The sequence below is a fragment of the Chinchilla lanigera genome, unplaced genomic scaffold, assembly GCF_000276665.1.
Source record: "Chinchilla lanigera isolate Chin_1 unplaced genomic scaffold, ChiLan1.0 scaffold00093, whole genome shotgun sequence".
NCBI lineage: Eukaryota > Metazoa > Chordata > Mammalia > Rodentia > Chinchillidae > Chinchilla > Chinchilla lanigera.
The window spans coordinates 863840-889175 of record NW_004955494.1 but is presented as its reverse complement, the minus strand read 5'-3'; the positions used below and the strand labels follow the sequence as shown (position 1 = coordinate 889175).

General features: G+C 45.7%; 2 protein-coding genes and 1 pseudogene across 7 annotated transcripts in view; 2 read left to right on the top strand and 1 right to left on the bottom strand.

The window, feature by feature from the left end:
* LOC102005270 overlaps window positions 1–12452 on the top strand; it is an 18689-nt gene extending 6237 nt beyond the window's left edge. For 4 of the 5 annotated variants that reach the window (XR_001231327.1, XR_001231326.1, XR_001231325.1 and 1 more), the window contains 2 exons: window positions 4550–4677; window positions 8279–8644. Coding sequence is in view for 1 of the 5 variants with exons in the window: in XM_013505014.1 (XP_013360468.1) it covers window positions 4584–4677; window positions 9626–9736; window positions 11129–11580 (657 nt within the window). In the remaining 4 variants the exon portion in view is untranslated. Of the gene's footprint in view, window positions 1–4520; window positions 4678–8278; window positions 8645–9625; window positions 9737–11128 lie in introns of those variants that run through there. The other variant, XM_013505014.1, reaches the window with a different exon arrangement.
* An 88-nt stretch (window positions 12453–12540) lies between these two features.
* On the bottom strand, window positions 12541–13809 carry LOC102005607 (uncharacterized protein C7orf34 homolog). Of its 2 annotated transcripts, XM_005405389.1 has the most exons (3): window positions 13686–13809; window positions 13444–13576; window positions 12541–13093 (listed from the first exon to the last, which is right to left on the bottom strand). In XM_005405389.1, the coding sequence occupies exons 1-3, from the start codon at window positions 13713–13715 to the stop codon at window positions 12915–12917; spliced, it is 342 nt and encodes a 113-aa protein (XP_005405446.1). In that variant the 5' UTR covers window positions 13716–13809; the 3' UTR covers window positions 12541–12914. The 2 variants fall into 2 exon arrangements, with proteins under 2 accessions (XP_005405446.1, XP_005405447.1); XM_005405390.2 differs by lacking the exon at window positions 13686–13809 and having other exon boundaries at window positions 13444–13679.
* Window positions 13810–14033: 224 nt separating this feature from the next.
* LOC102027542 overlaps window positions 14034–25336 on the top strand; it is a 22056-nt pseudogene continuing 10753 nt past the window's right edge.

The following is a 25336-nucleotide window of genomic DNA, read 5'->3' as shown; positions in this document are numbered from 1 at the left end:
TGTTCATTAGGGAGATTGGTCTATAGTACTGTTTTTTGGCTGGGTCTTTCTCTGGTTTTGATGTCAGGGTCATACCTGCCTCCAGGAACGAGTTAGGGAGAATTTCTTACCTTTTAACTTCATTGAAGAGTTTGAGGAGTATTGGCATTAAATCTTCTCTAAATTTCTTGTAGAATGCAACAGTGAATCCATCAGGACTTGGGCTTTTCTTTGTTGGTAAGTTTTTAATCACACTTTAAATCTCATTTACTAATATTGGGTTATTCTGAATTTTTATATCTTCTTGATTCAGCTTTGGTAATTCATACTTATCAAGGAATCTGTCCATTTCTTCAGTGCTTTGCATCCTTGTGAAAGTAAAGATTTTCATAGTATGTATTGATGACCTTCTGAATTTACACAGGATCTGTAGTGATTTCACCCTTGTTTATTCCTCAGTGCATGAATTTGAATCTTTTCTTTCCTTTTTTTGATAAGGTTGGCTAAGAGTTTATCAATTTTATTTATTCTTTCAAAGAACCAACTCTTCAATTCATTACTTCTTTGTATTGTTTTCTTAGTCTCCATTACATTAATTTCTTTATAATTTCCTCCCTTGCATGGGCTTCGGGCTTGTCTTGCTCTTCTTTTTCTAGAAGCTTGAGGTGCAACAATAGGTTATTTATTTGCAGTTATTCGATTTTCATGAGGTGAGAATTCACCATTGCAAATTTCCCCCTGAGGACTGCTTTTATTGAGTCCCACAGATTCCAGTAAGTTGTGCCTGCATTTTCCTTGCACTGTGAATATTATTTAATTTCTTCTTTAATTTCATCTATGACCCCTTGGATTTTTTCAGGAGGGTGTTATTTAATTTCCATGTGTTTATAGAGTTTTTGTGGTTTCTTTTGTCATTAATTTCCAACTTCATTGCACCATGGTCATAGAATATACATGAGACAATTTTAATTCCTTTGCAGTTACTTAAGCATGTTCTATGGTCTAGTATATGGTTTATTTTAGAGAATGTACCACTTGCAGCTGAGAACAATATGTATTCTGATGATGTTGGGCAGAACACTCTGTACACATATACTAAGTCCATTTGTTCACAAATTTGTTTTAGTTCTGATATTTCTTTGCTGATTTTTTGTCTAGTTTATCTCTTTGTGACAATGGGGCATTAAGGTCTCCTGTTTCAACTGTGTTACTGCTTATTTGATTTTTCATGTCTACTAATAATTGTCTTAGAGGCTGGGTTTATAGCTCAGTGGCACAGAACCTTCCTGGCAAGTGTAAGGTCATGAGTTTGATTCCTGGTACTAAAATTTAAATTAAAAGATAAAGAAATAATCACCTCATATAGTTGAGTGCTCCTGTATTTGGTGCATACATATTTATGATTGTTATTTCTCCTCTTGAAGTTTTCCCCTAACAAGTAGTATCTCTTTTGATCATTATTCCTCAATGCATGAATTTGAATCTTTTCTTTCCTTTTTTTTGATAAAGTTGGCTAAGAGTTTATCAATTTTATTTATTCTTAGTTTGAAATTCTTAGTTTGAAGTTCACATTGTCTGCAAACAAAATAGCTTCCACTGGTTTTTTTCTGGGTTCCTGTTGAATGGAAGATTGCTTTCCAACCTTTGATTTTCAGCCTATGAATTTCTTTTGAGTAAAATATGTTTCTTGTATACAGCATACTGTTGGATCATGTTTCTTAATCCATTTTGCCAGTCTGTTTCTTTTGATTGGTAAATTGAGACCATCTACATTGATGGTTATAATTAATATGCATTGGCTTATGTTTGTCATGATATTTTCCTGCTGTTGGTTCCCTGCTTTTCCCCTCTGTTTAATTGCTTGCCATGCCTGTTAGTTTCTTTCTGTTGTTGTTCTTAGGATTGTGGTCATTTTTATCTCTGTCTAGAATATCTCTCAGTACTCTTTTAGGGTTGGTTTGTTGGTCATGAATTTCTTCAATTGTTCTTTGTCATGGAAGTATTTTATTTTTTCATTAATTTTGAAAGATAGTTTTGCAGGATACACCAATCTGGGCTAGAAGTTGTTTACTTTCAGGACTTTAAATACTTCACTCCAAGCTCTTCTTGACTTGAGAGCCTGTATTGAGAAGTCTGCCATGATTCTGATGGGCTTTCCTTTATAGGAGATCTGTGTCTTTTTTCTAATAGCTTTTAATATTCTGTTTTTGTGCTAAATTTCTGGAATCTTGATTATTATATGTCTTGGTGTAATTTTATTTTGGTCATAGTTGTTTGGAGTTCTGTATGCTTCGTTTAATTCTATGTCAAATTCTTTATCCATGCTTGGGAAGTTTTCTGCCATTATTTCTGTGAAGAGCTTTTTTATGGCATTTGCTCGGTCTACTGCTTTCTCATTGACCCCAGTCAAGCTTATGTTATTCTACTTTACATCATTTTGTAGCTGTTGGATTGATTTCTCATAGTCTCTTGCTATTTTTAAGATCTTTTTTCTTGATCATTAGCTGAAATTTCATCTTCTAGATCTGATATTCTATCCTCTCCATTCAATCTGTTGCACATACTTTCAATGGAAGTTTTAATCTCTTGCATTTCTGTTTGGATCGGTTTCATGGATTCCATTTCTTTTCTATGTTGGGCATTTTTTGTTTTTGTTTTTTTGTTTTTTTGATTTCCGGTACCGGGAATCGAACTCACGACCTTGCACTTGCCAGGCAGGTGCTTTGCCACTGAGCTAAATCCCCAGCCCCAGTTGGGCATTTTTTGTTTCCACCATTTTTCTAAGCTCATGTATTCTTTTGTCTGTATCTTCTCTAAAATCTTTGATTTTAAGCATCATTTCTTTTGGTACCTAGAGATTATTTTTTCTATAGCTCTTTCCACTTGTTATTTTTTTTTTCACTTCTGTTGGCTATCATTTCATAAATTTCCAGTGTGACTTCCAATTTCATCTATCTAATTGTGTTTTGGGCTTGTCCTGGGTGGGGGACCTGTGGTTGCACTTTGCTTCTGCATCTTGTCATTTTCTATTTTTTAAAAAAATTTTATTTTGTTTTCTATGTTGATGCTTTCTGATTTCTTATGATAGCTTTGTCACTAGTATTGAGACTTCCCTAGGTGATGTCTGTACTTCAGGTATGTCCTCTAGATGTAGGTGCTTTTTATAGCTATCCTAAGGACCTATCTTCCCAAGCCTTTGGTATTGGCCTACGTTGTTGATTATGACCCCATGCAATCACAGTGTCATCATACAGTGTAGAAAAACTGATTATAACATGTATGACACCCAGCTGAAGTAGTACAGTTATTAATAACAATAGTTTCAAGTACAGTTTAACTACTGACAAACTATTGTAATCATTAACCTGCTACCTCCAGCCACAGGGGCAAACTCTAAAGTTACATAACAAAATCAAATGTATGTCATTTACTTGTATGCAATGATTTTCCCCTTAGTGGAGTGATTTTGCCCTTCTGTGTGGGGTGGGTGTTGATGATGGGTAGGGACAGGCTAAAGTAATGAATGAGGCCAAATATAGTAGAGTCAGTGCTGGAGGTCAAAGGATGATCACCCGAATTTTGGGAAACTGGAGAACACAGGAGGGAAAGAATGAAATAGAATGCAAAGAAGTAATCAGAAAGGGAAGAGACAATGTTTACTCACTTGAAAGTTTAATTTCAAAAAGTAGTTGAGGAAAGAGAGAAAGAGGACCAATGGAAGAAAGTGAAAAAGATAGGTAAGAAACCAAAACAGTGAAAAAAAGAAGGAAGAAAGAGGAGAACAGAATAGAAAAGAAGAAATGAAAGAAGAAAGTAGATGAGAGAGGAGAGAAAAAAAAATCCAGAAACAAAAATAACCACAAAATACAAGACAAAACAAGACAACTTTCGACCAAACAGGAAAGAGACAGCCAATCAGACAAAGAAGGGAGGGCTGGGGATTTAGCTCAGTGGCAAAAGCGCCTGCCTGGCAAGCGCAAGGTCGTGAGTTCGGTTCCCGGTACCAGAGAAAAACCACAAAAAAAAAAAAACAGACAAAGAAGGGAGAATAAAAGTAATGAAATACCTCTGTTGTTTATAGTTCTGTGATAGTGTCTATGTCAGATCCCAGAAATGCGCTGTGTACTCGAGCTAAGTTTTGCCATGGAAATTGTGCTAGATATGGAGGTGATCTTGGCTTCTTGATGTGGGGGCTGGAAATGGTCTTCTGTTGATGGAGTTCTCCAGAGCCCAACTGCTGGCTCCTTGCTGCTGCTTTAGACACTTCCACGTTGCTGGTCTCGCTGATTACTCCACACTTCCAGGCCAGCTGTCCTGGGTCTCGGGGATTCCTGTTGGTGCATCCACCAAGGTGTATATGCACCCACAAGCCCAGGGTATGGCCTGTCCCAAATCTCAGGGGTTCCGGTAGGTCCATGATATAGACATGGCAGAACTCCTTTCTTGTTATAGACACAAGAAAGGAGTTGCCCCAGGGACTATCATGGTGGTTGACTTGCACAAGAGGAGTCTTTAGGAAGGGCATCCTCAGAAGCCTGAGATTTGGGTGGGATGTCTTTTGTCTCCTTAGGGATGTTCTGCAGAATCACGTGGTGTTGGCTGTGATGGAGACTCTTATTCCAGCCCTGGATGGTGAATTGCTCGTGACTCAGAGACCAGAGCCAGAAACTGCAGGAGCTGACAGAGCAACCACTCATGGTGAGGAGATAAATCATTGCTATTTTCCAGATTAGGACAAATGTAGGTGTATTTCTGTTAGAAAAGGGACAGGACAGTAGAAGTCCCTCCCTGTCTAGGCTGTGCACTGTGGCAGGCAGGTGATAGCACAGAGTTTACTGTGAGAACTAAACTAGCAGGTACTAGACCTTTAGGAATATATCTCCTGGTCACTTCTCTGACTTTTAATATAAACCTGAAACTATCAAAGGCTGCTCTTACTGTATTATCAACCCTGAACTTTTTCTCCATGGTTTGAGAATTTTGGATTCACTGGATCAAGAATGTACATGTTGAATTTTGGTTCCAATTGTGATGATCAAAAGTGCCTCTCAAGAATTTCATCTCTAATCCAGCAGGATCCATTATGTCACACATGTGCTTCATAGTATAGATACTAATATATTCAAGGAGGAGGCTGTGAGGAAAATATATTTCACCAGCTAGAGACTACTGCCTACCCCAAAATGCAGGGATACCACTTTACCAAGAACCTGGAAATCCTGGGCCCAATAAGTCCAAATGCAAGTGAAGATATCTCGTATATCAGATTCATCCCAAGCTCAGGGATGGCCTCAGTGTAGTCTTGAAAATTATTTTTGTTTCTTATTAGTTTGTGAACCATTACTTTGCCTTGAAGAAACCTGAAATATTTGTGAAATTCAAAGAGGACAAATATATTAATAGATACAATTATTGTTTACAGATATTTTCTTAAATTTTTTCTTCTATGAGGTGGTTTTAGTCTCAAAATCCACGATGTACCATAGATATCATTTTGTCCTTGTTCTACAGATATGGAAATATTCAGATATTAAGAAACTTCACTATGGTGATAGAGCTGCTAGATTGCTAGAGCAGGACTGGAACCCTAGCGATGTGGGTGTAAGGTCCTTGTGCTTAGTCACTGTGTTGCAGAGCACTCCTTAGGACAGCCACTCAGTGGAGTCTGTTTCCAGGAAATGCATGCCTGCCCTCTATCCTGATTCAGGTGAAGCAGAGCAGAATCTCCATTTTTCTTCATGAAGTCACTGCAAAACTACTGGCAGCAAATAATTTCCTATAAATCCAAGCAAGATGGTTCTATGTCCCATCTTAGAGGATGTCAGATGCCTACACTGAGACTTGTGCTTAAAGAATGTAGAAGGCTTGCAAATACCAAAGTCACTGTCCTTTCCATTAGGGAACAAAATTGGCCTTGGGTTTAAAAGCTGAGTTGAACGATGGTAGCAAATAGTGGCATGACCAGCGGGAGGTCACTTCACCTTTTTACTGCAAAATAAAATCTAATGTGTAATGATGATAATAGCTGATGTCCCTGGAGAAGTTGCTGTCAGGCACTGTGTGTAGAACTTAGCTTAGATTATTTAATCAACTCTCCATAAAACCTCTGAGGTCTTTCTCCACATTTTTGCAACTCCATATGTAGGCACAGAAAGGCTATGTAACTTCCTGTAGACTACATTGCTCATAAGTAAAGGAACAGATTTCAGAGTAGATCCATTTGGCTCACAAGGCTGTGTTCTTAAACATACACTGTGAAGGATTGAGAAATGCATAAGTGCTAAAAGCAATGGGCTAGCATACTTTTCAACAACAGGCCAGATAGGAAATTTCTTAGCTTTTTTATGACTTGTGTGACAGCTACTGGACATGGTCCATGTAGTACAAAGGGCACAGCTGTGCTCCTAACAAACTGTGGTTTAGACAGCATATGCTCTTGGCATCTCCAGGAGAAGGCAAGCAGGCAGGGGTCTCTCTGCAGCAGGTAAAATTACAGGGATGTCTAGAAAGAGGAAGGGGCTCTCAGGCGCAGGAAGAGAATTCAGCTCAATGGGGCCGTGCATGGGGCTGAGTGACTAGAATGCGGTGCCATATGGGGGCCCCTTCCGGTGGCTCTGGCTGGGAAAAGATGACAAAGCTTTCATGCAAGGCAGTGCCCAGCAGTGCTGCTGCAGGGTGCCCTGGGTGCCCAAGAACTACCAACCTGGCAGGGCTTCTGAACAGAGTGAACTGCCCAACAGGGAGGGCGGCCTGAGCAGAAGGGGAGGACCACTCAGTGTCAACTGGCTCACCAGGAGGACTTCCACCTCTTGCTGTAGGAAATTGGGATATGCAGAAGAACTTATCTTTTTATGTTATAAAAGAACATATTTTAAGGTTAGAATGAGACTTTCTGATTAATATGAGAACGGGCTCAAAAACAACACCAAGGTTTTGGCTTCCAGTAAAAACTTCGGTTCCATGCAGTGGTCATTAATTCAGACTTCAGAGCTCATTCTTCAGGAGGCGTTCTAGTTTATACTGTCTTCTTCTAAGAGACTAGATTGTGAGACCAACTTTGGTTTGCCCAGATCAGATTTTCCAGCCTGTGCCTGTCTGTGCGCTTGCATGTGGAACTGTCCAGTACTACCCAGCCTCCTCCTGTGACAGGGCACGGAGCTCAGTCCAGTTGGGTGAGCTCCACAGTTAGCTGTGGCCCTAACAGGCCCTGGGCTTCTGGTTTTGGATGCTGCACTCAATTACGTTCCTGTATTATTGCAACTTTAGCATGTTGTTCCTACTCTGTCCTCTATCCCATATTGATGAGCCTTTCAATTAGAGATGAGGTTTTTTTTTTACTATTTTGGCATTATTTGCTCTCAGTGATCCCACTCCAGCCCTTAATAATGACATGTGATTTTCCAAGCATCCCAAAACCCTATGTTTAAGGATTCATTCTAGAATTTGGTTTAGAATTTAACAATTCCTGACTTTCCCATCATCTATAAATTCTACTTCAGCCCTACTGAAGACAGGCCAGATTTTTGCTCCTCTCCAGACTCTTAGAATTTTTCTTGACTGCTATCATTTCCTAAATAATAGTATTAATTGTTTAGCTGTGATATATGAAATTTCTTTTCAGTGTCCTGAAACTCATCTACAGAGCTTCATTTTCTTGCACTGGAAGTTTTTTTTCCCATCCTTTATACTGTGTTGTGGAGGGGCTGGGGATTTAGCTCAGCGGCAAAAGCGCCTGCTTGGCAAGCGCAAGGCCATGAGTTCGGTTCCCGGTACCGGAGAAAAACCAAAAAAAAAAAAAAAAAAAAAAAAAAATACTGTGTTGTGGAGATTTTTTCCTCCAATCCTGTTTCTTTTCTGTGTTTCCAGTGAACATGCTGTAGTCTGCTACTCCAGCTCACAAAACACAGCTGTGGGAGTCTTTACTCTGAGAGGTATCTACATTATACAGTAGCCAGGTCCTTCAGTGAAGGATGTTGGAGAAATGGTCAGGTGTTGGCAAAGGGAATCAGGAAGAAAGAACCAGGAGAAGTGACAGAACAGGGAGATCCACGTCCCCAGGATCAAGCGGGGCCCTGCTTATGCAGGTTGCTGCATAAGCAATGTCACAGGCATAGAAATTAGCAATGCTGCATAAGCATGTCACAGGCATAGAAATAGTCTGGTGGGGGGCATTTACACTGATGATCATCCTGAACTGCTGTCAAACAGCTCTGCATCTTTTAAAGGAAGGATGCTGAATGCAGCCAGCTGAGCCTACATGTGACCGAGTCATTGCAATCAGACTATGATTTCCTTCCAGGTTCCATTGCCTTCTCACATTGAGGTTACACAGCTCCAGCTAACACACTGCAGAGTCTGAACCTTTATTGCAAGCAGAGATAGGAGCAGAAGTTATGGGGTATAGCATGGAACCCTCAAAATGGACAGCCAGCTCTGGAGCAGTCTCCAAAATGATGAACTCCACAATGAGCTGGACCAAGAGTTTCCTCGTCACCCAATACCTCAAGGGCTCAGTTTTCCTTTTCCTCTGGTGGAATACGCTATGGCCCCTGCCCTAAAGACCAGCCCCACCATGATGAGAGCGGCAGTAGCAGTCTTCCTATCTGCAAGTAGGTCTTTGCACAGCAAACAAGTCGCTGTACAGGAATAAAGTTTCGTAGCTTCATATTACAGTGGTGCCTTGGTTCATGATTAATTCTCTCTACGATTCTGGTCACAAACTGAGTAGAATGAACATAGCCAGTGCAGCATGTAAGCTGGCTTTAGTTAAGTTTCAACTCTTTCCCTGGGCCACCTGCTGAAATCATCTCTCCCAGCTCCTTGGATCTGTTTCTTCACCCACCCTTTGTCATAGCTGTGCTTAGCCCTTGGTCAATGCTTCAAAGCCATCTGAGACTACCATAGGAAGTTCCGCTGGTGTCCCTCTTTGGGTCCTACTGTTAGAAAAAGACACTGATGATCATCCTGAACTGCTGTCGAACAGCTCTGCACCCCTCAAGTTGAAGTTTTCTCACGTTGTTTTTCCTTGATTTGTCTAAAAGTTTCCCAAGATCTCTGAATTATACACTTAGTATTCGTTCAGTCCTCTTTTCCTAAGAAACAATATGGCACCTAAAGCCTCCCTTTCCTGATTTTTTTTCCTCTGGAAGGTAAGATCCTACAATATGATGCCTGTACTTGGAGAGAGGGCATACGTGATGTCACAGAGATGAAATGACTTTCTTCAATTTCCATTTTGACCAAAGAAGAGTGGGAGGGTGAAGCCACTGCAGGGCCTTGTGTGTGGCATCTACATTAGGGTGGGAGTCAGACCAGCTAAGTGACAGGTTTGACTTCCTCTCCCCTTCCCAGAATCTGTGTATTTCTCTAGAGGAATGCTTTCCTGGGCCTTGCTCTAAGTCAGTAGACAAGAAGCATTAGCAATTCTTTCAGCCAAGCTCCCAAGACTTGTCCTAGAGGGCTAGGACACAGATTGCTTCTGCTGAACAGCAGTGTGTGTCAACAGAGGGTGTAATAAAGGAAGATAAGACAAGAATTCCAGTAAGGAGGGCCTCACTGAGGTGAAGGTCTAGACAAAATAGCCCTGGGAAAGTGGTGAGAAAAGAGCTCTGGACAAGTGTTGCTGATCCCAGCTTTGTCTCTGCAGCCAACCCATCTGCGATGGAAAAAGTGTGTGGAAGACACTGGACTCTTCTTCAAGCCCACCCTGGCAGCCTTGCATGTCAAGCAGGTCTTTGGTCCAAGCACCCAACATGCTGTATGTGACAGCTGCCTGGTGCCCACATCCCTGCACCCTTCCCTCCCTGCTCACCCTGCCCTGCTTGGTGGTTCACATGGATAGGAGTCAGGAAAGACAGGAAGAGACCATGTAGGGGGAGAATCCCAAGGCCTCCTTCTTCCTCAACAGGGCACAGTTCAGTTACGGAACACAAAGTATCCACAACAGGCACTAGTTTGGACACATGACCTAGTTTTCTTGCTCTTTCTACAACCATAAAATGAGAAAATTACCTTCCATGACCCCTAAGTCCCTTCCCTCTTTATCTAATACCTGATAGGACATGACCACAGCATGTCATAATCTTGAGGAGCCCAAATCAATAGTCCTGAATGCTTACTGCCTGATCCACACTGAAGAGTTTTGTAAGAACTTTGCAGAAACTCAGTCACTTCATTCCGATGAGTATCATTTTAATTCTGTAGGAGACAGAACTGAAGCGCAGAGAGGTTAAATGACTTGCTTACGGCCAAGTAACACAAAATAGCAGAGTCAGATTTGAACTCAGACAGTCTGAGACCAGGGTCCAGTCCTCTGACATTGTCATTCATTACCTTCCACCAAGAAATGATAGGCATGAGGTGGTAGATGGGAAGACAGGAACCACACACTCAGGCTGTGAAACTGGGGACACTCTAACTTGTTGGGAAGCCGTAGGAAGTAGGGTGTGAGGCCAAGAGCCCTGAGAGCAAGGAAGGCAATGATGGCCCTTTTCTTCCTCTGTTTTCTGTGTAATTTGTCTGTCCCCATGTATAAGGATTCATTAAGCTGAGTTCTCCCCATATTATGCATTGCCTTTCTGGTCAACCTCAGGGTAGACAGCTCCCCATGCCTTCCCTGTTCCTGGAGTTGTTGCCTTCCAACTCCAGAGATCTTTGGACCCTGAAGATTGTGGCACCCTGGGAAATAGACCTTTCCACTGTCTTTCTAAGATCTCCTCCTTCTTGGACATCTCCTCCAGTCAGGCAGCTCTCAGAGCCAAAGCCCCTTTATAAGATCAAATCCTTTCCAGCATATGTGCCCTACAGGGGACATTCTTGTGTCTACAGCACCATTAAGCTGCCCTCTCATTACAGAACAGAACCTCCTTCAGTGATTCCCACACATTCCTGGACAGTGCCCTGGACATGGGAGGGGAGAGGTTGGCCGTTGTATTGCAGATATGCCAAGCCTATGCGTGTTATCAGCAGGCAAGATACCCTGTCCACAAGTGTCCCTTGCACCACTGCTCATGCAAGCACAGTTGTATAGCTTTCTCCCTTCATATCCCCACTGAAGAGATGGCAGTTGTTTCCCCCTCCTACACCATAGATCCCTCACTTTCTAGGACAGCTCTAGGTCTTTTGGCAAGTGCTCTTTCCTGTGGCCCAGGCCAGTATGTCAGTGCAGAACTGGTGACAAAGGCCATGAAGTTGTTTGGGTGGCTGCGCAGAGGACATTTAGACTTCCAAGTGACCATGACCAAGAATGTGAAGCCTAAAGGGAGCCTCGCATTCTACGCAGGCATACAGCAGGAGGATAGTGGAGTACCGTGGGGAGACCACGCTGCCCAACCAGCACCTCAGCCCCCACCAGCTCTTCTTCCGAAGCTACGTCCAGGTAGGCCTTCCATAGCTTGCTTCTCAGAGAAGAACCCCATGACTAATGCTCAAAGAATTTTCTGCCCGGATACACACTCCCCAAAGACCCCCTCAATCACCCAACCACTGCCAGAGACATCCTTCCTGTGCTCTTTTCTCAGACATCATCCTGCAGGTTATTGCGAATTCTCCAACCAGATTCTAAACCTTCTACATACAAACAACAACAACAACAAAACTTAAAAAAGAACCACTTCTGGTTCTTTCCACAAGATGAGTCCATATTTTTTCCTCTCTCATGTCCTAGAAATTGAGATCCCTCAAAATAAGACGAAAATAGGCTCACCACACACTCCCTTCCTCCTCACAGACCTTGTATCCAGGGCCGGTTGCACCTTGACATAACCCACTTCTGTATCCACGGCTCCCTCCACAGGAGCAGTCTTGAGTTCCTCAACATAGAGACAGCTTTGAAGAGTCCTCCAATGGAGCCACTTCTCTCTCTCTCATAATGCTTTCATTCTACAGCCCAGGTTCTGTCCCACATTTAATACACTAAACGACCTGCAAATGGGAACTACTCTGTGTAACCCTGGAGCATTCTATTCCTTCCCCCCTCTTCATCTACTCTCGCAGTGGTCCCCTGCCCCACGCATGCCTTGTCCTAATGACCCCCAGGTACCTGCTTCGCTCCTTACCCTTCCTTGGACTCTTCTTCCTCAAGCCATGTGCAGGAAGCACAGTCCCCAAAACCCTCAGGACACTCATACCACACCCCCCAGCAGCCTTCTAATCCACTGACCCCCTCAGCAACACCACAGCCTTTGCCGGATATATCCACTATGTCTGGGGTGCCCTTATGAACCCCTCCAGATGTCACCATCTCCAGAGCTAGAAACTAAAACATTCCAATGCAGATACTCAACAACCCCCTCCCTCATCCGATTCTCTTCCAAAAATAATGCTTGACACTTAGCATCTCTCATCTCTTAATGATTTACATGCTATGCTTTATTCCTAGAAGTCAGAAAAGGTAAGAGAGAAAAATGCCAAGAAGTGTTCCCTGGACGTTAGAATAGGAAAGAACCAGCCATTGGTGGGTTATTGGGTCTGAAGGTTCAGTCACAGGGTTAAAGGCTGAGCAATTAAACAGAGCAGTTAGAGAAACAAGGGCTTGGTTAAGTCTCAGAAAGCTGCTCCCAATTGTTTTCAGGATTTTATTAGTATTTTATTGTCAGGGCTCCTTCCACCAATCTGCTACACTGGACAAAATCAGGGGAGGTACAGGAGGGAGAAGGGCGTGGGTCTGACATCTCTGGACCTGGAACACAAAGCTTCGGGCTCGGGGTGGCATCAGGTAGAAGCCATGGTGGTAAAGCCTCTGAACTGCACCCTACGGGCAGGTGCCTCTGCAAGAGCAGGGAGCAGTGTGCAAGGAGCGGTGTGGGCATCTTTCTGGGGAGCTGTGGCCTGGAGCCCAGTGGAGAGAGGAGGTCAGTATGCGATCAAGAAGCGAAGGTAAATGTCCAGGTCTTCCTCTTCCAGGAGCCAGGCCACTGCCTCAACCTCAACATCCCTCATAAAAAAACCATGAGGCTGGCCAGGTTCAAGCAGAGAGCGAGATCGAAAAGGTGATCTTGGATAGCTGCTGCTTCCGAGGTGAAGTTCTCCTCATGCCGGGCCTTGTCCATCAAATGCTGCTTCTCACCCACCGAAGAGGCCATGAAGTGCTTGTCGTACTGCCCCTGGCCCTGCTCTGGAGTAGGAGAAAAGGGCAGAGAAGGGCAGGCTTGACCTGAGCTGCTCCTACCCCGAACCAGAACAGGGAGAAGTCAGGACGTGGGAGGGCCAAGGCCCTCTTCCTGGACACACACGCGGGCTCACCCACACAGAAGCCACATGCACCTGCAGCTGGCCCGTGCTGTCCCCGGGTGATGAACTCCTGCTCCCGACCTTTTTACACAGCACCTATGGGTACAGGGACCTGGTGTTGTCCACCATATCCCAAACCCGCCTGAGAGTCGCCCTGCTCTATCAGCTGCCTAGTGCCTGACTCAAGCAGGTCGAGCCCCTTCCTCCAGACTTGTCTCCCACTTCCCCACCTACCCGCAGGGGGCGTCTTCCCTTGCAGGCTCCTCTGCCCTGGGCCTGGGTTGCTGAGCTGAGTCTTCTCCATCTTCACCCACAGCAGCACCAGCAACACCAGCAGGATGGCAACCAGGAGTGCTGCCCTGCAGGGCTGGGAACCCAGGGAAGTCATGGGGCTGCCCACCCACCACGGCCTCTCGCCCCTGCTCCCACTGCCCAGCAGGCTCCTGCCTCCTCCATGTCCCAGCTCTTATCTTTACCCAGTGCTGCTTCTGTCCATTCGTCTCCATCAGACCTCTGACTTCCTGTGTTCTGTGACATCACAACCACAGGTCTGATCCTCACTCCAGCTCGCTAGAGCATTCCATGTCCAGGCAGAGGGGTCGAGAGGCCAGCAGGGGATGACAGAGGGTCCTAGGATGCCCAGAGCCGGTCATCCGATGGCACTGTCGCATGTACTCCAGGGCCACCAGTCCTCCAAAGTAATAGCACTCCATACCCATTATCCAGATGAGGAAACTGAGGTTCACAGAAGAGTGACTCTCACTGAAAGTGACACCACTGCCCATAGGTAGAGCAGGACCTGCAATTTGGACTTTTGTATAAAGAGATGGCAGCTTCCTAGTATTCCGTGCAGCCTTTCTCTAAAGAGAGGGGCTTGCAGGGAGCAATCTCAGACCCGAGGCAGAAATAACGATCCTCATGCGCTGGGTTTGCCTGGTGCTTGGCATGAACCTTGATTTTGTCGGAAACAGAGGATGAGGTGGAACAGAGGGAGGTGAGAGAGCTGTGCGTGTGCGTGAGAGAGACAGAGACACAGCACGGAGGTAGAGAGACAGAGACAAGGAGCGAAAGGGGCAGAGATAGAGAACAAAGAGAAGGAAACACACAGAGACAAAGCCAGGAGACGCATGCGCAGTGAGTGCAGAGACAGAGGGAGGTGGGTGTCCGCCCCCCGGCAGAGGCCATCCTTTCTCCTCACCACCCCTGTTTTTCTCCTTCCCTACCCTCTGCCCTCTGGCACCTCCAGGCTGAAGCAGCGCCTTCCCTCAGTTGACACGTTCTGCACTCAGCCATGAGCGCTGCAGGCTCCTCTCCAAGCTCCCTGGTGGCGGAGCGGAGAGTTAGAGTCTGCGGGAGAGGCAAGGAGACGAGGCTCCCAAGCCCTGGGTCTGGGAAAGCCTGCCTCAGCGCCCAGTGTCTGCCTCGGAGAGCAGGGACCTTTTGGCTTCCAGGCGGCACAGTGTGGAGGACTGTGGGAGGGTGCACAGGGTGACTAACCTTCCCTGGGAAACCAGAACAAGAGTCCCAGTCTGCTCAAGGTGGGACAACCAGAAAAGAACTGTCACACGCTGCTCGCACCTCTCCTGCTGTCTGTGAAACACACGCATGCATGGCCGAGGGTGTGCAGAAACACAGGCTTCTATGGGAAGAGGGAGCTGCGGAAAGGGCAGTAAGCGGGGCGGGGGGAGCGGACTCCTTGGAGGGATGTTACCCACACTCACAAACACGCCTGCAATACAGCAGGCACCACCCTGTCCGTACTTCCTGGTGATCCAATCAGGTGACAGGGGACTGGGGCACTTCATAGAGAGGAAATTTTCGAGTATGCAGTGACGCTATTCACCCCTGTCTTGTACCCACTGACCTGTAAAAATAAAATCTCTAATCTCATCCCAGCTATTCTTAGAGAGGGGCCTCTCTGTTTCCCAACACAAAAAGAAGCCACCACCTGCCTGACACCGGTACTAAAAGGTAAATTCCTACAGGAAATATCCATACACACACACACACACACACACACACACGTATAATAAGAATATTTCAAAAGTACAGAGAAAAGAATTTTTAAGTGGCGAATTCTACTGTGCAATGAAAATCACCATAGAAGTTTAAAAATATAGTATCAGAATGCTTTTCCTAGATACTCATAGGCAGCTGGGGTGACAAACCAAAATCCAAGTATGTTTCCTGGTACATATTAGTCAGGGTCTCTGCTCCTGAGTGATATCTCCAACCCTTTATTTCACTTTGAGAGGAGGTCTTGCAAATTTCCCAGACTGGACTAGAATGTATGACCCTCCTGCCTCAGCCTCTAGAGTAGCTGAGACCACAGCACGGTTTTCCATTTACTGCAGTTACCATGTGAGTGTCAGTTACTGAGTGCAAGAAGAGTGAATGAGGTTGTGATGCTCCTGGGCCTTTAGTTCAGGTCTTGTTGCTCTACCTGCTGTTGGTCCTGCCGTGGCTCAGGCCTGAGGTCCAGGCCCAGGGAAAGCAGCGTGGGTAGGGGCAGCCTCTGTGGTGGAATGCTGGGGACCTGCCCCCAGCCAGAGCTGCTGGAATGGGAGGAACAGACAGCGACACCTGACTTGAGCACCTGTGCCTCAGAGTGCTGTGTGCGAGGTTGTGTCCTGCTCTTCCTATCTCGCAGTGCATAATAACCCTGAGCAGGGTCCTGCGTTTGTGTTTTGCAATGAGCCCTCCTCCTGACAGGTGCCGTGCTTGCTCAGCTGCCTCCACCCTGACCTGCAATGGGACTTTGACCTCCCCATCCTGCATTAGAGCAGGACCAGGGTGGTCTACACCAGAACTGGTTTCTGGACCTCCCCTCTGCAGAGGTTCAGCGAGGCCAAGGAGGGAGACAAGGGTTTTATCCAGTAGCCTCAGGACAGGGGCCAACTCTGGAATCTAGCATGGCCTGCCCTGGGCTGGTCAGGGACGCAGGCTTCAGTGGATCTGAGGGTCTGGATGAGCTGGGGTAAGGTGCACCCCTCACTCAGAAACTCTCTCCTGGGGCCATTATCAGAGCTACAAATGAGCTTCCTCAACTAGAAAATGTCTCACTGGCCACTGGAGCCATCAGAGGGGACGGATTTGGGGCTGGAGGACATCAGCAGTACCGCTCCTCAGTCTGTCTATCCGTTCTGCAGTTCCTCGTGACCCTCAAGCTGCAAGACACTGAGGTAGCTTTGGGGCCGCCCCTGCCTCATCTACCAGGCCAGGCTCTAGCTTTATCTCCAACTCTGTCAGGATCTCAGCAGAAGCCAAAGCAGCCTTCAGGGGACCTGTGGGAAGTGTGCCACTGGTTCTCCTCAGTTATGAACACTATTTAGAGCCTCATACCCACGGGTCAAGCACAAGACAGACCCAGGACCCATAGCCCAGCCCACATGCTCCAGACCCACCAGGAATCTGTACCTACACAGCGGCAAGAGGCAGAGGGAAATTGAGTAGCTCACCAGTTCCACGGGTTTCCTAAGTTCTATCAGCAGGCCAAGGATTACATCACTGTAATCCCTAAACAGGATTTCATCACTGTAATCCCTAAACTCCCTTTCCGATGAACAGAGCACCTTTTGTAGTCTGGGCACCTGGAAACCCAGGGAAATGTTCCCTCTTCCCCATCCCAGGTTCCTAAGACACTCATCTCAGATGAAGGGGCCCAAGTTCCGGACATCTTGGCAGGGACCTCCTCACTACCATCCACACCTGGGCCTTCTTCCCTCTCTGGAGCAAATGGAGCCTCCTATTAAGCTCCTCTTCTATCAGAGTCACAGGGCAGCAGGCTGCAAGGGAGGAATTGGCGTGGTGGGAGTCACAGTGAAGTCCAGGGAACCCTTGAGGCCAGCCCACAGCCAACTCTCACATCAGTCCCTAGAGCGCTACAAGGAACTCAAGAGTGACAAAGCCAGTTTCCTTCTACACACTTTGCGGGAGTCTTGTCACTCTTAGCCTAATGCCTCAGGTCCCCTCTGCTCACAGCCGCTCTGTGACAGTCTCTACCTGACTCCTGTTCACCCTTCCCCAGGATACTGGAGTCTCCACTGCTTCGGGCAGCCAAGGAAAATGACCTCTGCACCCTTAAGAGACTTCTGCTGGACCAAACCTGTGACTTTTGACAAAGAGGTGAAAGCAGAGTGTAATGGGTACAGGTGGGGGAGGAGGACCTGTTCTCCCCACCAAGGACCAGGGGGTTTCTGAAAGGGGACTTGGAGATGTCTTTGCCACCAGGCACCCCTTCCCTGATGGACTATGGAAAGTGCCTGGCATCCTTGTCCTACCCCACTCCAGGAGCCCTAGGGGCCCTAGGGGAGACGGCGTTGCATGTAGCAGCCCTCTACGACAACCTGGAGGCTGCCACGCTGCTGATGGAGGCCGCCCCTGACCTGGTCACGGAGCCCACTCTGTGTGAGCCATTTGTAGGTGAGGTCGCTGCACGGGAGCTCTCAGTGGAAGCGGGGGATGGCTGTCATTTCTGCACCAGGGCCTGGGAGTTGAGAGTCCTGCTCTACACATTGAGCATCCGTGATTTCCAGGCTGTACTTTCTTCCAATCTTCACGTGGTCCCTGAGGACCTACCTCCATGCCTTTCCCTCATAGGGACAGGGAGTGACTGGTAGCAAGACCCCTGGTACCCAACAGCAGAGGTGTAGGGACAAAGAGCTGGGCAGGGAGCAGTGGTCCTCAATCCCTGGCCACTCTGCAGAGCCTTCGGCAGAAATCTGCCTGAGCACCTGTCAGGGCGCCTGCCAGGGGGTCAGGGTGTGAGATTGCTCTGCCCTTGCAGAAACTGGGCAGGTGTCAGACCCGGGACTGACAGCTCTCTCTGCCCAGGTCAGACTGCCCTGCACGTCGCTGTCATGAACCAGAACGTGAACCTGGTGCGTGCCCTGCTCTCTTGCAGGGCTAGCGTCTCTGCCTGGGCTGCAGACCTCGCTTTCCAGCACAGCCCCCACAACCTGGTCTACTATGGTGAGCATGAGGGCCAGGCTGGGAAGGAGGAGGAAGAGGAGGAGAGCAGAATGGTGACCTGGGGGTGGGCTCAGGTGGGCTGTCTTGAGGTGGAGCAGCCCTTGAAAGACTGAAGGTCAGAGGCCATGTCTACCCACAATCTCTGCACTGTCCTGGTTCTGCTGGACAAATGTCCCCAACCCCCAGCCTGAGTATAGGGAGGAGGAGGCAATCACCTGGCAGATACTGCCCCCTCATCCTGTGACCCTGCTGTCTCCTGCCACTGATCCCTTTGTGTCCCAGGGGAGCACCCTCTGTCCTTTGCAGCCTGCGTGGGCAGCGAGGAGATCGTGTGACTGCTCACAGAGCACAGAGCCAACAGGCATCCGGGCCCAGGACTCACTGGGTAGGAACTGGATGGGCGTGGATACCGGGATGGCGCAGGGGATGTGGGGGGAGGGGGACAGGCCATCCCAGAGTGGGAATGGGACCATCAGGGACATTGGCCCTGTGACTACATGAGACCCTGCCCTCCCCAGGGAACACCGTGCTGCACATCCTCGTCCTGCAGCCCAATAAAACCTTTGCCTGCCAGATGTACAACTTGGTGCTGTCCTATGATGGAGGGGACCACCTGCAGTCCCTGGAGCTCATGCCCAACCACCAGGGCCTCACGCCCTTCAAGCTGGCTGGCGTGGAGGGCAACACTGTGGTGAGGGGCTCCCCCATCCCTGAGGAGCCTCCCTAAGGACTTTTCTGTCCACATTCCTCAAGAGGAGGTGGCCCTTACTTCCCACTCCATCCCCGATATCTTCAGCCCCAACTTGTCCATTTCGGGAGCCCTAGGACCCTCACCTTAGATATCTGCCATGGTGTTATGGCTTGTGTCTGAATGTCCCCCCCAAAGCCTCATGAGGTCATGGGGGTGGGCTTTTGGAAGTGACTGAATCTAGAGTTTGTGATTTGTCTATTCTCTCATACCAGGATTGGGAGTATGAATGCTACCCTGGCCCTATATTGTATGCTAGGGCGAATAGCATGCATACAATATAAGGGAGGGAAAGAGGCTTGCTTCTCCCCCCTTTTTGCTCTTGTTGTCTTTGCTCTCTTCTACCACCATGAACTGTTGCTTCTCTGCCATGTGCCACCCTGCCTTGGAGCCAGGGGATTACATATTGAAACCTTTGCAAACTGTGGGCTATGTAAACCTTTCCTCCTTTGACTTTAGATGTTGGATATTTTGTTTTAGCAACAAGAAAAGTAATTGAGATACATGGAAACCCAAATTCCTGGTCTGTTCAACTGTTCCCTTCCTTCAGAGCTTAATGGGGCCAGGAAAGATGACAATCAAAGGAGGAACAAGACTCTTGTAAGCAGAACATCACCAATTCCTCACTGTCTTGGTCCCAAAGGGTGGGCTCCTGGCCTGGCTCACAGTGTGGTTCTCCTGGACCAGCTTCCCACACAGTGACTCCTTTTCACCCCTGTGCCCTCTCAGATGTTCCAACACCTGATGCAGAAGCAGAAGCGCATTCAATGTTCATGTGGGTCCCTGACCTCCACTCTCTATGACCTCATGGAGGTCGATTTATGGGGAGAGAGCTGTCCTTTCTAGAGCTCATGGTCTCTTCTAAGAAGCAGGAAGTATGGAGGTCAAGGAATCACAGACCCATCGGTGAGCAATTTAGTGTCTGCAGAGAGCCCAGCTGATATCCTGGGCCCCAGAATCTTCCCAGTCTTACATCAGGTAGGGATGAAAACAGTGTCAGGGAACCATGGGGAAAATCCTAGTCTGCACTCATCTTCTGACCACTCTTCCTCTGCTTGGCTCAGTCTTCTCTAATTACCTACCTCATTCTAACCTGCAGACGAGGAATTCTCTGAATTCTTAGCCTTTGAAGCCAGGAGTTGCTACCATTCCCCTTGCTTCCTTCTTTCCTTCCTTCCTTTCTTCCTTCCTTCCTCCCTTTCTCCTTCCTTGCTTCTAACCTTTCTCCCACATACTAAGAACCTACTGTATCCCTGATTATCAGGTTAATAATATCCCTTAGTTATTGCAGGCTGATCAGCCCACAATCTCTCATATGAGTGGATGGCGAAGGCTTAAATAAATGAGACAAATGAAATGATTTTAGGGTTCCAGGTGGGCCCTAACTTTCTTGCAGAATTCAAGATTCTCCAGGTTAAGATCAAGCACTTCTCTGGGCAGCCTGTATTTATTTGGTTTTCAAAGAGGAGATATACTGAAGAAAGCATAAGAATCCAGCAGAACCTTAGGAAATATTTTCCCAAGTAGTAAATTACATCAATCAGAAAAACTACCTTATTTTTAACTTGGCATTTATTGTAGGAGTGTGGAGCCTGTAGCTGCAGTCTCCTTTTAGTTAGTTGGGGTTGGAGCCATAGTTAGTTGGGGCTGGAGCTGGTACTCAGCTCTGGCCTTATCTTGTCCTTTGAGGCACACAGCTTCACAGGCCAATACTGGTCTCAGTGGTGACAAGGGACTCAGAGTTTCACTTACTATGAGTCTGCTGCCCATCACCAGACGAGGTACCTAGGCTTTGGGCAACTCACAAGTAAACATGAAAAGCCAATTTGATAATATTAAATCCTGCTCAGAGTTACTGTGCAGTGGTCTCCATCACCTGACGTGACACGAGGAACAGAGAATACAGAACGTATAAATCACATTTTCTGTAGTTCAGCTTAGTCCCTTTCTTGCCCCTGTCTTCCATAACTGTAGCAAAATAAGACCTGAACCATTATAGGGATGTGTGAAATGCACAGGGACAGCAGAATGGAGGTGGGGTCACCTTGACTTGTATCTAAGAGGATGTTACAGAGGAAGGGCTCCCACTGAGTCTCCCAGGAAGAGTTTGGGGTCATGTGCAGGATAAGAGAGCATTCCAGAGAAGGAACAACCTGTAGACCATTCAGGCAATACAGCATCAAATGCCATGAAGGAAAAGACAATCTTTTATATACTATAGTAGACAGGAGAAGGTGCCTCTGCCTTTGAGGAATTGGCAAGATACAGCTTCTGTTACTTATCAGCTACATGAACATTGCTTAGGAACACCTAGCCATAAATTGTGCACAGTCATTGTTACTAATGAATAGAAGTAAAGTTGAGTGATTACTTTGTGTGAACCTCCTCAGAGAAAATTGTGGATACAAACTGTGGGCAGGTTTTCTTAGGAATTAGAAGCCAAATCCCTCTGTGTAGATTTTGCCACCACACTTCCTTGGTCCTTTATGTCCACTAGTTCTCACTTTTCACCTACGGATTTTATCCATGTCTGTGACAGCTAGTTCTGTCCTCCCTAACACTTCCTCTCAGTCCCCCTTTCCTATTCCGAACTATCTTCACCCTTAGTTCCATTGGAACAGACTTCTGGCTCATGGGAAAAGAGTCTCTTTGACTGGGGTTAATTCAGCTTCCTACACTGAGTCACCAAGTATGTCTGAAAACTGCTCACTATCTCTCTTTTCCCTCTGCCCTCAATGGATAATATATGGATATACATTTTTTGGCTATTGGTTAATCTGTCCAACTTTGCTTTTGTAACATTGTGTCAACTGGAGAAGCTTAGAAGTTTAATTAAGTGACTCAGCAGGGGGCCAAGGTTCTCACTTGGTAAATATCCTCAGCTTGTGCAAGTGGATGGCACAGAGATGGTGTGAGTGCTACACCCACCAGAGGGCAAATAGTCTGCATACAATATAAGGGAGGAAAAGAGGCTTGCTCTCTACCCGTTTTGCTCTTGTTGCTTTTGCTGTCTTCTGCGCCTTGAACTGTTGCCCCTCTGCCATGCCACTCTGCCTTGGAGCCAACTGATCACAGACAGAAACCTCCACAAACTATGAGCTAAATAAACCTTTCCTTCCTTAATTTTGGACATCGAGTATTTTGCCCGTCACAAGAGAAAAGCAATTAAGACAAATTTGAATTTACCCCTTCATAATTTCTCAGATGTTTCATCCTATCCATTGTCTTTACCTTCAATTCTTGCTATGTGTTTGTATCTGAGCTAGATTAATCCCATATCCTACACTCTAAGCAGGATAAACAAATAATAGGAATAGTTCAGCATAGACTGAACTAGGAAATAGGGCAGTTTGTTCAGGAAGAGAGAAGAAATTTCCTACAGTCAAATTATGAGTTGGGTTATAACGAGGAAAGTTGTATTCACAGAGAAGGAGCAGACCAAAAACTTGAAGATGGGTAAGGACACTCCATCTCTTCCACCTCTATTTCTCTCTGTCTCTGTTTTTCTCTGTCTCTGTCTCTGTCTGTCTCTCTCTCTTTCTCTCCACCATCTCTCACTGTGTGAGTTCTCTATATGTGGCAGCACAAACTGCAAAACAGGTAACTTGTGAAGGGAAGAGTTAATATCCTCTACCTGAGCTCTAAAATGCCCCATTGTTCAGCCATAATAGAGAGAGACAGAGAGAAAAAAGAGAAAGAGAATTTGCTAAAGTATTGAGAACAATTCTTGATCACATTCTTTGCTACCCAAGGAAGACAGTGTGAGATTTTCAGAAGTTGTTCTGGCATAGAGACCACTCAAAGATAAAAAGAACGTCTTGGTAATGAACAAAGAAGAAGTGACTAGAAATGGATAAATATACATACGAACCAATTGAGAGTGGCTGGACTTTTCCAATACCTCTGCCTGTGTTTCCTCAGATGTGTTCTTTCCCAGCATTGATTTTTCTCACACTTATTGGGAGGCTTTATGCATATAAAGTGTAGGGAGTGTTCTGGCCCAAGAGCTGAGTGGTGCTGAGCAATCAGTTACCAACATCTCTGCTGCCATATGTCATACTCTTTCTTTGCAACAGGACTAAGTGTGTACAGACTTGTTCCTTTGGCCCAGATAGTCTAAACTCTATTTAAAAGACCTCCACCTTTTTGCCTAAGGATTAGGTGAAGCCTAATTGTAGCTAAGTGCCTCTACCTATCCTTCACTTTTTTCTTTCCTAGTTCTTCCTTCTTCCTATTTACTATTTTGTACTCTTTTGTTTTGCTTATATGGAAGCCACTTAAACACAGACTGTGACTTAAATATTCTTTCCTTGACAGAGAAGAGAAGTGGAATCTCAAGAACACAGCTGCAAGGGGTTTAGACAGCAAAGAACTTCAAAAAAAAATCCCTGTTTTGGGTCCTAACCTTAGACTTCCAGCCCTGAGTTTAGGGAAAATCTGTGATCCTCTCAGTAGTAAGTCAGTCTGGATTAGAGCAAATTTATCATGATAAGTTGGAAAATTTTGCTGTCACAATGCAGAAATCTTGTTAAATACCAAAAAATTGTCTTTTCCTCCATTTTTTATTACTTGAAAGTCTTAAAAATATAAAAATGTACAAGTAGGGTGTATAGAAGTAATGGATGCAATTAATGATCTATTAGCACATGGAGCTATCACTTAGATAAATGGATACTTTAATAGCCAGTTATTTTAATAAGTCTGGAAGCACTGGGTTCTCAAGCATTCTAGGGTTTTCTGTAGGATTTTGATTACTGGCTCCAAATCTGACCTTGGAGATCCCCTCTAGTTCACCTTTGGGATGCTCTGAGAACAGCCTGCCAGCACCATTTCAGGGCCCTTGAAACTGAAGAAAGCCAACTCCTCTATTTATACAAGACAGCACAAATTACACACAATCCAACCCATGTAAGGATGGAGTTAGTTTATCTCTACCCAAATTTGAGAAACATCTTAATGACCCTAAGGTGCTCCATTTTTAACCAAGAAAGTTATCCTTTTCCCAGGTTTCCCAAGAACTCTCTCCATTCTAGTCCATTTGTTTCTCTACTGCATTGCATTTCTGGGTGGTATAGGCAGAGCAGCCGCACTAGGGTACCAGTTCCCTTAGGTTTACAGATGAGTAGAAGGTTCAAAGTACAGGGCTCAGGTGGCTTGGATTTTAGTCCTAACCCTGAAATGAAATTGTTGTTTGACTTCAGGTAAATCCTTCCTCCTGTGATATCTATGCTTTTTAAGCAAAACTACATGCTAGAACCTTGGGAAATTGATTTAAAAAAGAGCAACTCCTATACTATACCCCAGGCCTTATAAATCGGGTATAAATCAGGACGTCTGAAGCTAAAACCCTGACCTTGGTGTTTTTGAGAAACCCTTCGGGTGACGAATGTTTGCCAGTGTTGAGAACTACCTGTCTTTGAGATTTGTTCAACCCAGGTTTTCTACTTCTGTACCTACCACTCTGGTCATTTAGATTCCTGGGGTGCTGTTTGGCATAAAGGTGTTAAAATTCCATCATCACATATCCTATTTGTCTCTTAGGGAAGATTCCCTTAAACTCTCCTTTGCCCTTTACTTTCTTAGGGACAGCTCACTAGTTCACTAATTTAGCAAATAACTAAAGTTAAACATTTCCCAGGTGTTAGAAATTAAACTGTCATGATCTGAGAAAAACATACTGTAGATAGGGCTCTGGCCTAAGAGAGTAGAGACCATTTACTATAAATGAAATAAACATATTAATATATACTTTATTATAAATTGGTCATCACAAACATTATCTTTCCTTTTAGTAAGAAGGACAGCGGGTTAAGAGAGCTTATAAAAGGTTCTAGGCTCCCACAAGAGGAAGGTTTCTGTGGAAGTTTGGTCTCTAAGGTAAGACCTGGGTGAGTTGTAGATGAAAGTAGTTTTAGGCTGAGGAAATGTACGTACAACTTCCCTGAGCCTAGAAGATCTTCCTGAATGTGTGGGTACTAAAAGAAGAGTAGCTACAACATAGGAAACCAGGTTGGATACCTCCGGATGAGGGTGTCCAGAGATCTACCCCAAAGCATGCAGTGCATTGTCAGGCCATACTGAGGATTTTATTCTTTATCCCCAAAGTAGTGAGATGCTCAGAATGATTTTTTTATAAAATGACACTGTTTGCAGATAGAGAACAGACTTGAGGGGACAGGAAGGAAGCGGACAGAGCAGCCATGTGGCTCTTACAGTTTAGCAAACAAGAGAAGATGGCTCATTAGAATAGGGGTGGGGCAGGGAATTGGATGGAAAGGCCAGCTTGAAGTATATAGGGAGACCTTCTCTCAAAGAGACAAAAAAACCCCCACACAAAACAGAGATACGTGATTGATACATGAAAGATATAGATAGATGATAGATAGATAGATAGATTTTAAATATATA